At 41.5% G+C, this 14,121-nt stretch overlaps 1 protein-coding gene across 3 annotated transcripts in view; it reads left to right on the top strand.

Moving 5' to 3' along the window:
* CNKSR3 (CNKSR family member 3) overlaps window positions 1–8,237 on the top strand; it is a 595,138-nt gene extending 586,901 nt beyond the window's left edge. For all 3 annotated transcript variants that reach the window (XM_033936404.1, XM_033936403.1, XM_033936402.1), the window contains 2 exons: window positions 3,118–3,311; window positions 7,030–8,237. In XM_033936404.1, coding sequence (XP_033792295.1) covers window positions 3,118–3,311; window positions 7,030–7,233 — 398 coding nt within the window. In that variant the 3' untranslated portion in view covers window positions 7,234–8,237. The remainder of the gene's footprint in view (window positions 1–3,117; window positions 3,312–7,029) is intronic.
* Window positions 8,238–14,121: the final 5,884 nt, after the last annotated feature.

Here is a 14,121-nt window from a genome sequence, read left to right as displayed (position 1 = left end):
GGTTGCTGTGAGGGTGTTATAAAAAAACATTAAATACTCAAATAGAGAGTGATATTTTGTGGATAAGCTCTTGGAGAGTAACTTCTGATTTCTGGCTTGAGTAGACAGATGACTTCTATACTACTGGCACTATTCCACCATATATTTTGTGGTACTAGCAATTCAAACAAAGAATTGAAAGTATGATGAGAAAATAAAAGCATGCAAAGACTAATTTACTTGCACTCTATGAGAAAAAGTACTCGTGGCCTAGTCTGAGGCCAATATCAAATGAGTCATTCTGCCAACCCAGAAAGTCCCAGGTGGACCATGCTGATGTGAAATGATGCCATACTGTACTTTACTGTGTGTATGTTTTTTGAAGATTACAAACCAAGTAGGTGGTGCCCCTGGTAACCAGTATATCAAAAATTTAATAAACTTGAAACCTAAGACAATGAAGAGAGTCAACATTTCCATTTTGTTGCAGAGATTCTGCTATTTTGACATTTTTGCAATAAATTGAAAAAGTAATTATTTGATGCACTCTGCACCAGCACACAATTTTGCATTAGAATGTGCATCTCCCTTGCCATAACACTTTTTTTTAATCAATTCTTCAGTTCTTGGGAGGGGAGGCATGAGATAATGTAAAAATTAGAGAGCCAGATTGCATAGCACAGAAAAAGATTAATGAAATGCTAGATCAGAATATTTTTCAGTCATGTTGTTAACTCGATGAGTTTGTTAAAATGCAGGCACCATGGAATTATTAGGGTCAGCATATGCCTCACCAAGAAGAAATAGGGGTAAATACAAAGTTCAGAAATGTCCCAGTCTGCTTACGTTAGTGTTTTCAATCTGCTTCCTAAGTAGGGGTATAGCTATGGGTGGCCCTGAACCCCTCCATTTTTGCCTAAGGCCTCCCACCCCCAGCAGTGAGGCTCACCATTCATATGCTATCAGTGATCCTCAAGCTCTGCCAGTTGAAGAAAGCCAGAGATCACTCCCAAGTCATCTACAGGGCAGCTGTCGGTGATTTAAAGTGCCACTGCTGATGCCAGCATACTGGGACTTGACCATGCTTACAGTGATGGCATTAGCAAGTGCACTTTCAGTCACAGGAAGCTGTGCTTTAGCTGATTGGGTGGGGTCCAGTTTTCTCCAGCTGGTTGGGGCATTGGAAATCCCTCCACCTGAGATTTTTTAATTCAGCCTGCTTAATAGGGGGAAAGGAGAGTTATCTGTTGGCACCCCCTTCTCCCAAATTCATCTCTGACTACACAACTGTTATCCTGCCAGAATTCTATGCAACTGCACAGACACCCAGACCTGCTATCTCCCGCACACCCTTCTGCTCTTCTTCCTGCTCCACTCCTGACCCTCCCTTTCCCATGTGGATCCGGTATTTTTCCACCTACCCACAGCCCTCCCAAAGCAGCAGTGGCTAGCCAGCAGAGGTAATGCTGTGAACAGGCTGCTTCTGTAGAAAAGACAACGCAACAGAGAAAAGGCCCTAGTGGGGCCAGCCACAAGCAGCCTGTTCTCAGCACTGCTAATGCTACTTTGGGAGAGCTGCAGGGAAGAAAGAAGGGGAAGCCAGACCCACCGGGGTTGGAAGAAGAGGGGAGGGGAAGAGACATGGGGGATGAGGAGAAAGAGAGCACTTGACTTGGACCAGAAAAGGGGGTGGGAAGGGAAGAAGAGATATTTTGTCAGTGGAGAGAGGGGGAGAGAAATGCTGGACCAGGAAGTGGATTCAGGGTGCGAGCAAGAGAGGTGCTGGTGGGTGGATGGGGTAAGGGGAGGGGACTTGGATGCTGGACCTGCAAGTGGGGGTGGGGGCAGGTAGAGAGAGTGGCTCAAACCAGAAAGGGGCTGGGAAGGTAGAAAGAGGTTCTTAGTAATGAGTGGAGGCAGAGTAATGGAGTGAATATGCCATAGGGGGTGGGAGCAGCAAGGTGAAGGCTTGCTATGGTTGAGGGGGGGGGGGATAAAGGTACATTGACAGCTGGGAAAATAAGAAGATAGAATGAGAGATTGGGAATTTCATGCGTGAGAAGACTTTAAGGGCAGACAATTTTGGGTCATGTTGGGATTTAGAGGGAGAAAAAAATGCAGTTGGAGGGAACTGAGGAGGCTGAGGCTAAGCCTGAGCAAGGAAGAGACAGGAAGTAATTTCAGGCCTTATGATGGGGGAATTCTATGCAAAATACTTCAAATAAACTTTGCAGAATTTTCAAATATTGTGTGCAGAATTCTGCCAGGAGTAACCAGTTCACAAGTCTGAACCAGACTCAACCTGACCACACATGGCAGCAATGCAATGCTTCTGTAGAGCCACCTGGGCCAACAAGGATCAGGTGTCCAGAAGTGAGATGGCAACAATGAGGATCCAGGTCTTTCATATGTGCAATACTGTGCTTTCAGATTTGGAATGGTGTTGGTCATTGGGCATTCCCTGCCACCCACATTGCACGGGTTGCTTGGTTAGTATTTACTCTCCTGTGGCAGCCTAAGGGGGAAGAGAGGAAAGAAGAAAAGAAACAAGGTTCTTGGGATGAGCCCATTAGCAGGAGCATGATTAGTGGCAGCTGAGCAGCTATAAGGTTTGGAATTAGTATAGCCACATCTGACAGATAAGTGTCGACATAAAAATTTCAATAAAATATATGTGGGAGAAACAAAGAATATTTTTGTGGCATTTGCTGAGGCTGCAGAACCATAGGAAAGGTAAGGGTTCTGAACATAAAAAATACTAGACCAGAGAAAAAAAAGGGACCAGACTTCAATTTGGGTGATCAGACTGTATTGTGATAGGGGGTAGAAGAGGTACTGTAATTTCTGTGTTGTAAACTATTACTCATCAGCATTACTTATATTGTTTCACGTTTCTCTTAGCTGTCATATCTTTTTATATTCCCTTTCAGAGGGTGAAAGGAGGGTAACTTAGTAAATCAACAACAGAAACAGGGAAACATAGTGAATCCTATATTTGATCACATTTGAGAACTATCTACAAAGCTCTGTAAATCTACCAGACCACTTTTCTCGTTCATTAAAAAGATTTAGAAGACACATAATTTAAATTTATATTACCATTTTCTTACAGTCTTTCTGTGTTCTTTTACTATTAAGAGCAAACAAAGAGCTCTCAAGATGATGAAATGGAGAAACTGTACAAATCTTTAGAGCAAGCAAGTTTATCTCCCATTGGAGACCGCCGACCTTCAACAAAGAAGGAGCTGCGTAAATCTTTCATCAAGCGAAGCAAAAATCCATCCGTGAATGAGAAGCTACACAAAATTAGAGCACTGAATAGCACACTAAAGGTGAGGTGTCTGTTAGGACATTTCTCAGTTGTTCCTTGGTTCTGTCAAAGTTGCTTGGTTTGGAAGCCTTTCTCCTCTGCTACTTCTCTTAAAAAAAACAGAAGTGAGCATGAGATGGAATATAAGAGAGTGAGACAGAGAACTTGGTGGCAGGGAGGGAGGGGGGCAGAATGTGATGGAATAATTGGATAGAAGGAATGTAAAAGCATTGGGGGATTGCAAAATGTGAGGGGATGGGGCAGTGGTGAAATAGGATATTGGGATGGTGAGAGTAGAGAAGAACACTAAAGTACGTAGGTAATGGTCAGAGTGAAGAGCATAAGACTGGGGAGGGATTTGAAAGCTAAGTGATGGCTGGAAAGATTGAGGGAAAGTTGGGGAGGAATGAAGAAGATAATGTGAGAGGGAGGTGATACTGAGAGAACTGGAGAGGGAAGCAGTTGGGAGGAAGGGATCCATAGAGCAAGAAATTGATGGGGGAATATACCCAGTATGATAAGAGGATTGAGAAAGGGGATTAGGGGCTGACTGAAACTGCTTTTTTCAGTTTTGGATGACACCGTCTAACCACTATCAGCTGAACCTGTAACCAAAACCTATCTGGTTTCGTCTGAAACCGAAAACTAAAGTTTGATTATGTGAATGTAATTGTCAGAACTTGCTGTTGGCAACCCTCTTCTAAACCCACAGGAGATTATTCCCAGGAACTGCAAGCACAGGCTAACAACTGGAAGGACAATTTAACAAATACTCTCTGAGACAGGACCCTTGTGAGAACATGTAAAAAAAAAAATTAAGCTTATCCAAACTGTGTATGAATAACAAGAGAAAGTAGCATTGAGATTTCCCATTTTGTATTTAGTTAAAGGATAAGTATGATATAGATTCTTACTAAAGTAAGGTAAAGGAGTTCAGACGCTGGTCTACACTGTGGACATTATACCAGTCTGATGTACAACCTGGAATAAAAAATCACATTGTCATTAGAGGTCATGGCAGCCATTTTGTGAGCAGAGCCAGCAGGGGCAAGAGTGACTGGGGATCACTCTTAACTTAACTATACCCCTAGACTCCCAAGGATTGTAAAATAGGCCCGAGAGGACATCTACAGGTAGACACAGGGGAAGGCAACTCCTATGCAGAGGGGAGAGGGAGACAAACAGGACGAAACACAAATTTTTGGCTTCCATCGAAAGCACACGGTTAGTTCTGCCAAAACTGAAACCATGGTCATAGCCTTTTAGCTGAAACCAGGCAGAAAAAATGATTTGGTGCCAGTTTCGGCACCTTGGCTGAACCCAAAATTCGGTCAGCCTCTAAAGGGATTTGGAAGAGAGATGGGGAGATAGAATTGGAACAGGGAAAGCGGGATTGTGCAAAGTAAAATCATAGAAGGAGAGGTAGGGTTCAGGTATAAATAGTTATATGATGAAAAGAGCCTAATGGGAAAAGTTGATCAAAGGTAACTATGAATTGAAAAGGAAACAAAAGCAGAGTGAGACCAGAAAACAAAATTCAGATACAAAGATGGAACAAAAATGTTTGGTTTTTTTCAGTAGATGTAAGTGGGGAATAATCTGTCTGGTGTTATGATCCTACGAATCATCATCTCAGAGGGCTTGGCCTATCACTTTTATGTAATTCTTATGTTATGATCTGAAATTGTGTGTTAACAGTTAGATGTCGTTTTACTAAGCTGCACTATACAGTGGCCTTAGCACACTCTTTTATGCAGATTTTTCCTGCACCCTTTTTTTTTAAAATATCTTTGTTCATTTTGAAGCCGTAAATAAGTACAACATATTATACAATCATATTACACTATAAAAGCACTTAAATTCAATCAAAATTGTAGTCTGTGACAAATAGATATATCACCCCCCATACTCATATTCAAAATTGCACTCAAATTAAAGAATTAATAATATTTCCCAACCCACCCACCCTGGACGTGCATGATCAAAGGGTAAAATCAACAATTACTCTTTGCAAAATTGTCAATGGCTCCCAAATCTTCAGAAACTTCTTATAATGTCCCTGTTGTATAGCCATAATACGTTCCATTTTAAAAATGTGACACAGAGACTCCCACCAAAAGGTATAGTTCAATCTATACCAGTTTTTCCAATTCTTTAAAATAAGCTGTATGGCAACCCCTGCCATAATAAAGAGAAGTTTGTTATTGTAAGATGATATTTGGCTTTTAGCTCTCATCAAAGTGCCAAATAGCACAGTGTCGTATGTTAGTGCCACTGGATTTTCCATTACTTTGTTTACCTGATCCCAAATGGATCTCCAAAATTGAAGTATCAAGGGACAATAAAATAATGATTATTTCCCGCACTCTTAAGTCCTTTTTTATAGTAGCAGTAAACTGGCTACTTTCTATTTTTGCATCACTGGTCATGCACTAATGTTGCCATTAGTGGGCAGCCTTTAAAATTTAAATTACCATGTTAACATTTACTGATGGCTATTTTGTAGGCAGTAAGGAGGGCTCACACAGTTATCATGTGCTAATCAGTGCACAGGTATTTTAACTGTGCTAATTGAGTAACACAAACACGGTTCATAGTCTAAAGCGCGTGAGGACAAAGGTGCGCAGACAACTCAGCGCAGGGCTTGATCGCGCCAAAGAAAAACCATATTTTAAAGGGCTCCGACGGAGGGGTGTTGGTGGGGAAACCCCCCCCCCACACACACACACTTTACTTAATAGAGATCGCGCTGGCATTGTGAGGGGCTTGGGGGGTTTTAACACCCCTCATACTGGAAACTTAACTTTTTCCCTGTTTTTTAGGGAAAAAGTTAAGTTTTCAGTATAATGTAGGGGGTTACACCTCCCACACACCCCTAACATGGCAGCATGAGGCAACGCGATCCCTATTAAGTAGAGCCCTTTAAAATACGTTTTTTCTTCGGTGCGATCAAGCCCTGCACTCAGTTGTCTGTGCTGGGTTGTCGGCACGCTTTTGACCCGTCACCCACAAACACCTACTCTCTGTCCCCTCTGAGCAAAAATAAATCATTTTTAGTGCATGTCCCTCGGTAAGTTACTGCTAGTGCTTAGCACAGCTTAGTAAAAGAACCTCTTGGTGATTTGTGTCCTCTTAATTCCTTACAGTACTTCTAAATCGCTTCGTTCAGTGTCACAGAATCTCCTTGTCACTAATTTCGCTGACACTGCACCTTCTCTTTGGAATTCGCTGCCTAATCATTTATGCATCGAATCCAAATTAAATCAATTTAAATCAAAATTAAAAACATTCTTGTTCCAGCATGCTTTTGGACAATAACTGTCCTTTTAAGGACCAAAGCAAGCTTTATAGCTTTTTACCCTTACCTATTGTTTTTTCCCTTTTACTGTGTTCTTTTCCTCAAAGACTGTAGTTCTAGCCCTTCTTCCCCATCTGTGTGAAGTTAGTTCAAATGTTTTGTTATGTGTTTTATTAACCTATCCTGGTCTTGTTTATTACTTCTAATTTTAATTTGTTTTTATGGAATTTTTTACATTGTACACCGCCTAGAAATTTGATTAAGCGGTATAAAATTTTTTTAATAAACTTGAAACTTGATGGAAAAGAAGACACATGAGGTGCTACTGCAGTAAGTCAGCGAGAATTCCTTCTGTTGATAAGGCAGTTAGGAATTGTGATCCTGCTTTGTTAAAGAAAAATATAGCACAATAACTACCTCTCATTTTCTTTTTTTTAAATAGTGCAAGGAGCATGATCTGGCCCTGATTAACCAGTTACTGGAGGACCATGAGTTGACAGCCCAGAAGTACAGGGAGTGGAAGGACACAAATGTAATGATCTTTCAGGATATCTACCAGCAGCGAGGACCCCAGGATGGCAGCGAAATGAATGTCAATGCACTGGCAATGCTGACAGCACCACTTTGTGTTGAAAGTGATTCATAATGACCTGTTTCACAGCGGAGGTCTTGCTCTGTGCCCATCCATTGCTTACTATTTAATTATATTTCATAGCGCTTTATACCGCCTAAAGAGAAAATTGGGAAATGAGGCTCTTCTCTCATTGGGAAAACTGATTCTCTTCTCCCTGTTTTGTTTTTTTAACTTGTGGTTCAGCTGCTACAGTATTCAAGAGCATAGTGATCCAACTTAAAAGACAAGACATTCTTAAGAAGGTGGTTATGGCTTTCTGAAGTGTCCATAAAGTGCTCATTCTTCAAAGAATGTAAGCGGTTAATTCACCAAGGAATCTCTCAAATGTGCTATGCCTGGATGCCAGGCCTACAACTTAAATTGGTGGGTGACCAATCCTGAAGAACTGCAATGAGACTAGAGATTCATTAGGTCCTGGACGAAGTGGGTCCTCCGCTGTTATCAAATGAACTGAAAACGTGCATCTTCACGTACTTTGTAGAATGGGAAGGGTGCAATGTTGTATCGCACAATTTATGCTTTGAATTATAAACATTCTGTGGTCAATCACGATATCAGGCTGTACACTTCATTTCATAATGTCATGCCTGTGGGTGCATGTGGTACAAATTAGCAGTTGACAAAGTCGGGTTTTCCTCGTATACAGAGCTTGGTAATGTACCCATCAATCATTCTGTGGTTCTGTTAGAAATGATACAGGACATTTAGGTCAAAATGGCCTTTATGAATTAAACAGTGGTCAAGAAATCTTAATTACTTACATTTTTGACACCAGGTTAGAATACTTTTCAGATTGTAGCTCATTCAGCAGGGATGACCTAAGTGCATGGTCAGATGTTGCCCAGTGTAAAATCTGGACAAATGAAATGCACTGAATATCTTTTATGATCTAGAGTAGAGAATGACACGGGGACACATTTTTTCCCTGTCCTGTCCCCATGAGTTTTGTCACTGTCCCTGTCCCATTCCTGTAAGCTCTGCCGTAACCGCACAAGCCTCAAACACTTATGATTTTAAAGTGCAGATGAGGACAGAGCTTGCAGGAATGGGACAGGGACAGGAAAAGAACTAGCCAGGATGGGGCAGGAAAATGAGTTCCCGCAGGGCTGGGGGGGGGAGTTTGTCCCCGTATCATTCTCTAATCTAAAGCACTGTATATCATGGAGAGACTTCAGGGATAGAAGGGTTGTGACTCCAGCCTGCTGCTCAAAATGAAGTACCAAAGGTGAGTCTAGAAGGAGATTGCATTCAAGGAGTCTGTGTGATGTAGTCTAGGCATGCTGATAAGGGTGGAGGCTTTTTAAAGAGAGAAATAACACAACTTTTAATCAAAGCTGCTTCGATGTTAAATCAAGCTATTTATTTTAGCAGTGTTATTAGTCTTGTCTATGGATCTCAAGGATAACGAGAAAAAATGTATTTTAATGTTTTGCAGAAAAGCTCACTGGTGTCATTTTTACTTGGACAACATATTTTATGAGCTGCTTACTCCTGTGCTGTTCTGATTGGGACAGATGTCATTTGTGGACTGTATGACCTAAAATATTTTATGATTGTTAGCAATTTAGAATGTTACACATAAGAAAAACACTGAACGATGATAATAAATGAATGGCAAATTTATATGAGATTTGGTATATGCTTTGAAAGTAAAAGTAAATTGTAAAATCATGGTGGCTTCTATTGTATCGATCTTTCTGTGCAAAAACTTGTACATGGATACTGGAGGCTAGTCCATTTCAAAGGTACAGGATAGTGAAGAAGGATCTGTAGCTGACATTTATTTGTCTTCTGTACTGATGCTAGGCAGGCCAGTGCTGTGTAACAAGAACCAGCCTTACAACTGCAATGGATAATACTGCTAATACAACTGCTATTATTTTGAGAGCACTACCTGATGTACCCAGTGCTGTACATAGTCACGAAGGAGATAGTCCCTGTTCAAATGAGCTCACAATCTAATCAATCAAGACAGATAAACAGGATGCCAGGGTAGGGGTTGCAGTTAGCGGGGAGGGTTAAATTGCTGGCTAGGGTGATGAGCAGAGGGAGAGGGTTAAGTGTTGAAGGCAATCTTGAAAAGGTGGGCTTTTGATCTGTTTTTGAACAAGGGAAGGGGTGTGACGCACGTTCTTGGGTAGTCTATTTCAGGCAGAAGGAGCAGCGAGGTGAAAGGAACAAAGTCTGGAATTGACAGTGGAGGGGAAGGAATCGGATAAGATAAAAGTAACAGTTCTCAGGAGGCATATAAGGAGAGATGAGAGGAAAGATACTGAGGGGCTGCAAAATGAACACCTGTATGTTATTAATATACAGATTATATGTGAAGGCGGATAAGGAGCCAGTGAAGTGATTTGAGGAGAGGGGTAATGTGAGTGTAGTGAGGTTGGCAGAAGATGAGTCGTGCAGCAGAGTGTTGTACAGGGGGGGGAGGTGGCTCAGCAGGAGATTACATTACATTAGGGATTTTTATTCTGTCATTACCTTGCGGTTCAAGGCGGATTACAAAAGAGTTATAGAAGGTGGATTACAAAAAGATATCTGGTCATTTTCAGGGAAAATAAAGAGTAGAGCAGGTTGTTTCAGGGGGTCGGGGAGTTAGTGGGAGGAGAGAAGGAAACTTGTGGTAAGTCTTCTTCAGGGATTTCTTGAAAAGTATGGTCTTTATTTCTTTTGTGAATGATTTGTAGTCTGGGGTTGCTATCAGTAGATTGGAGATTTGGTTGTCTAGTTTTGCTGCTTGAGTGGCTAGGAGGCCATCGTGTGAATGGGGTGTGAGTTTTCCTATCCCTGGTTGAAGTGGTTTGGATGAGGCGGTTGTTCAGGTAGGTTGGGCTGTATCCGTTTAAAGTTTTAAATAATAGACAATAGAATTTAAATAGTATTCTTGCTGGAATTTGAAGCCAGTGTGAGGTTTTTTGTTTGTTTTTTTAATAAATCTTTATTCATTTTGAAGCCAGAAATAAGTGCAACATATATTATACAGTCATTTTATACTTTAACAGTAATTAAAATAAATCAAAATTATATTCTATGACAAATACATATACACCCCCCCTACTACATATCCAACAATTTGCACTCAAATTAAAAATATATCTTCCCACCCTGGATGTGTATTATCAATGGGCAAAATCAAGAATCACTCCTTACAGAATTTTGTCAGACTCCCAAATATCCATAAACTTCATACGTTCCATTTTAAAAGTGTTACACAAAGAGATTCCCACCAAAAAATATAACTTAATCGATCCCAGTTTTTCCAGTTCCTCAAAATAAGTTATATGGCAACCCCTGTCATTATAAAGAGAAGTTTGTTATTCCGAGCAGATATTTGGCTTTTAGCCCTCATTAATGTACCAAATAGGATGGTATCATACGTCAATGCTACTGGATTTTCCAATATTTTGTTCACTTGATCCCAGATGGATTTCCAAAATTTAAGTATAAAGGGACAATAGTACAATAGATGATCCAGTGTCCCAACTTCAAGATGAGTGCCAGCATCTATTGGACTTAGAACTATCTAACTTCTGTAATCGAACAGGGGTCCAAAATACTCTATGTAACAAGAAAAACCATATATGTTTCATAGATGCAGACACCGTACATCTCATCCTCCAAGTCCAAATTCATGGCCATTGAGATACAATAAACTGATGCTTTATCTCAATGCTCCAAATGTCACGAAGACCAGTCTTTGGTTTCTTATTCAAAAATTCAGATATTAATTTGTACCACTGAGCAGCCTGGTGTCCCAGGAAATCTGGAAGCATTGGATCAGCAAACTATACTGATTTTTAAGATTTTGCCAATCGGGGAACCCCTTCTGAATGGCTTGCTTCAACTGCAACCACCTATAATTTTGAGATTTAGCAATACCAAATGTGTGTCTCTTACAAAATGGTGGGCCTTCCCAGTGCATCCTGGGATGCACTGGGATGGAGCCTAAGGCTCTGATTGGCCCAGGTTACTTAAGGCCCCTCCTATAGGATGCACTCTAAGAGCTGGGAGACTTCTCTTTTTACTATTCCCAATGTGTTTGACTGTCTTCGACCTTCAATTGAAAGCTTACGAATTTCCAGCTGTACATGCTGATCTTCCTAAGCTAGATCATCAATTTCTCCATAATCTATACTTTTGACACTGAAACTTTTACAAATGGTTCTTTGCTGCGCATGCTCTCATTCACAGCACCATGGAATACTATTACAGTGATCCACCATGCTTGCAGTGATCCAACTAATGCTAGCGGCAGTTGTATGTGGGAAGTTAAAAGCACAGTGAGCTGCCACTAGAAAGAGGAGAGGCACTGCTAGATAGGGGAGGAGAGAAGGGGAAGGGAACAGAGGTACTGCTGGACATGGGGAGAGGGAGAGGTGATGTTGGGTATGGGGGAAGTGAAATGGAAGGGGGAAGGAGCTTCTGGACCTGGCAGAAGGGGAGGAAAAGGAAAGGTGCTGCACACTGGAGGGAGGGTAAGATGGTGCATGGGGAGAGATCATATTAGTTGTGCGTGGGGTTGGGGGAGGGATGGAGGAGAAGCAGCATGCAAGAGGAAGAGAGAAAAATGTTGGACTAGTAGAAAGGAAGGAGGAATGTTGGACTGGGAGGGGGTACCAAAAAGGGAGCCCAAGGAGGACTGGAAGGGGGGGGCTAGAAAGGAGGAAGGGAGAGAGAAATATTACAGCGGGGAGGAGAGATGGCTAAAGGAAGGAAGAGATACCAGACCAAGGAAGGGAAGGAGGGGAGTCTGGTAGTGCTATAGAAATAGTAGCAATAGCAGAGAGAGATGCCAGATTATAGGAGAGGAGAGAGATGCCAGTCTGGGAAGGAGGGAAAGGAAGGAGAAAGATGTTGGATCACTGGGAGGAGGGAGAGAAAGAGAAATGTCTGATTACTGGAAGGAAAAGAGAGAGATGGACTACTGTGTTGGACCATTGGGAGGAGGGAGAGAAGGAGAGAAATGTTGGATTACTGGGAGGAAAGGAGAGAGATGTACTACTGGGGGGAAGGAGAGAAATGTCAGACCATGGAGAGAGAGATAGGCAGAGAAGACATGGAAAAGTAGATTTTGAGAAGAAAGCTGAAAAATTGAATGTTAATACCAAAGATGAATGCAAAATAGAACAAAACACAAAAGACCCCTTATTAATACTGGGCAAGTTTCTCAAATAATATCATCATATAACATTTAAAGGCTTTTAAATATTTAAATGTGCCCATAAGCTCTTCAGCAAGGCGCCACAGCAGCGGTACAATGTCGCTGGAAAGGTGCTTGAATTTTAATCATAACACATTGCATGGAGCAAGAATTCTTGCTTCTACTGGAGTGGCAAATGTTATGGCTCTACAAAAGCTGTTTAACAGTAGACCACTTATCTGAAAAGGTCAGTTCATGGCTCCAACACAGTCTGTGTTTCGCTAAGCTACATCAGGAAGCCGGAAGAATAAGCTTTTTATATTGATTTTATTTGCAGTGTGCAGTGCCTGAGTCCTTTGGTCTACATACTTGATGTTGAAAAAAGAGGCAGAGCCAGAAGAGAGGCGGGAGCCAGAAGGCTTTGAGCATGTGCAAATGCTCAAGGCCCAGACAAGAGGCAGAATCTTCGGGCACCGGCACGTCCTGTGGGTTGGTACTGCGTGCCGGTGCCAGATGGGATAAGGGCATCTGTTTGGGTGGGCATGGGATGCCGGTTTGAGGTGGAGCAGCAACGGTGGTCTGGGGGGAATGAATCAAGTGAGTTTCCCCTACTTCCTATTGGAAAACTCGCTTTGATATACGAGCAATTTGATTTACGAGCATGCTTCTGGAACGAATTATGCTTGTAAACCAAAGTTCCACTGTATTTACAACCTCCTTTACTATAGTATTCCCTGGGTTCCTCCCTTTATCCTCTTCTTTAGGATAGGGTTCTTCTGCTTAGTCTGTATTTATTTCATTCCCTTGCCTCTGCCTGCTTGTATCGGACAGTATACCTAAGGTGACCAAATGTCCCATTTTTGGACCGACCGTCCTATTGTCCCAACCCACCGCTTCGGGACACCAAAATGTCCCGTTTTCAGGGACAGTTTCCCGAAGCTGTGCGTGGGGACACCAAGATGGGCGATCACGTTCCCTCCCTGCCACTTTGATTCAAACCCTGGTCTGCCGCCTGAGCAGCCAGGTTTGCTCAGGGGGGGTAAAAAGTACATGACAAATGGCACATGACGTAAAAGGTTCCAAAATATTATTTTTTATTAATTATTCATATTAATTATCAAAAGGTTATTACATCACCGGGAGATCTTTACAGATGCCAAATGCTGGCCTTCCTGACAAAGATCTCAACCTGATAATTCGTTACTCCCCAATATGTACCTTTTGTCCTGCATGACATTACTTGTCATCCAATCCATTAACAGAGGCTGTCCTTAAATTTGAACAAAGAACTTCCTTTTAACATGAAATAAGTTTCAGAAATCATATTTTCGTTTACATTCATTTCTGAATATACATAAACCCATTATTACATATCCAATATTCTTTTTGTCATTCTCAAACTTAAATCAAACCGTTTATGCATTTGTTGAAAAGTGTTGAAAAGTTTATGTTCCTGTCAGCACCAGAGAGGAGGGGCTGTTTCCCCCCCTGCTCTGAACTTTGCAAAAACTGGCAGTTTCAAGTTTCACTCACACACACACAGAAGACCCAGATCCCTTCCTATCCTGGAGGCTGATAGTGTCTCTGATTCTAACTTAACCATTTCCAGATGTTGCCTCAGGATTTCTCCTTTAAAGTTTCTTGCATCTTTAAACTATATAAAATATTAGAAATTAAGTACATACCATTCTTTCACATATCTTTCATACATCATTCATTCGGGGCCCCTTTCATCCATAGATCCACACCATATATTT

Source organism: Geotrypetes seraphini, chromosome 3, assembly GCF_902459505.1.
Source record: "Geotrypetes seraphini chromosome 3, aGeoSer1.1, whole genome shotgun sequence".
NCBI classification, from domain to species: domain Eukaryota; kingdom Metazoa; phylum Chordata; class Amphibia; order Gymnophiona; family Dermophiidae; genus Geotrypetes; species Geotrypetes seraphini.
Note: the sequence above shows the minus strand (reverse complement) of the source record. Positions and strands in the feature narration are given on the sequence as shown.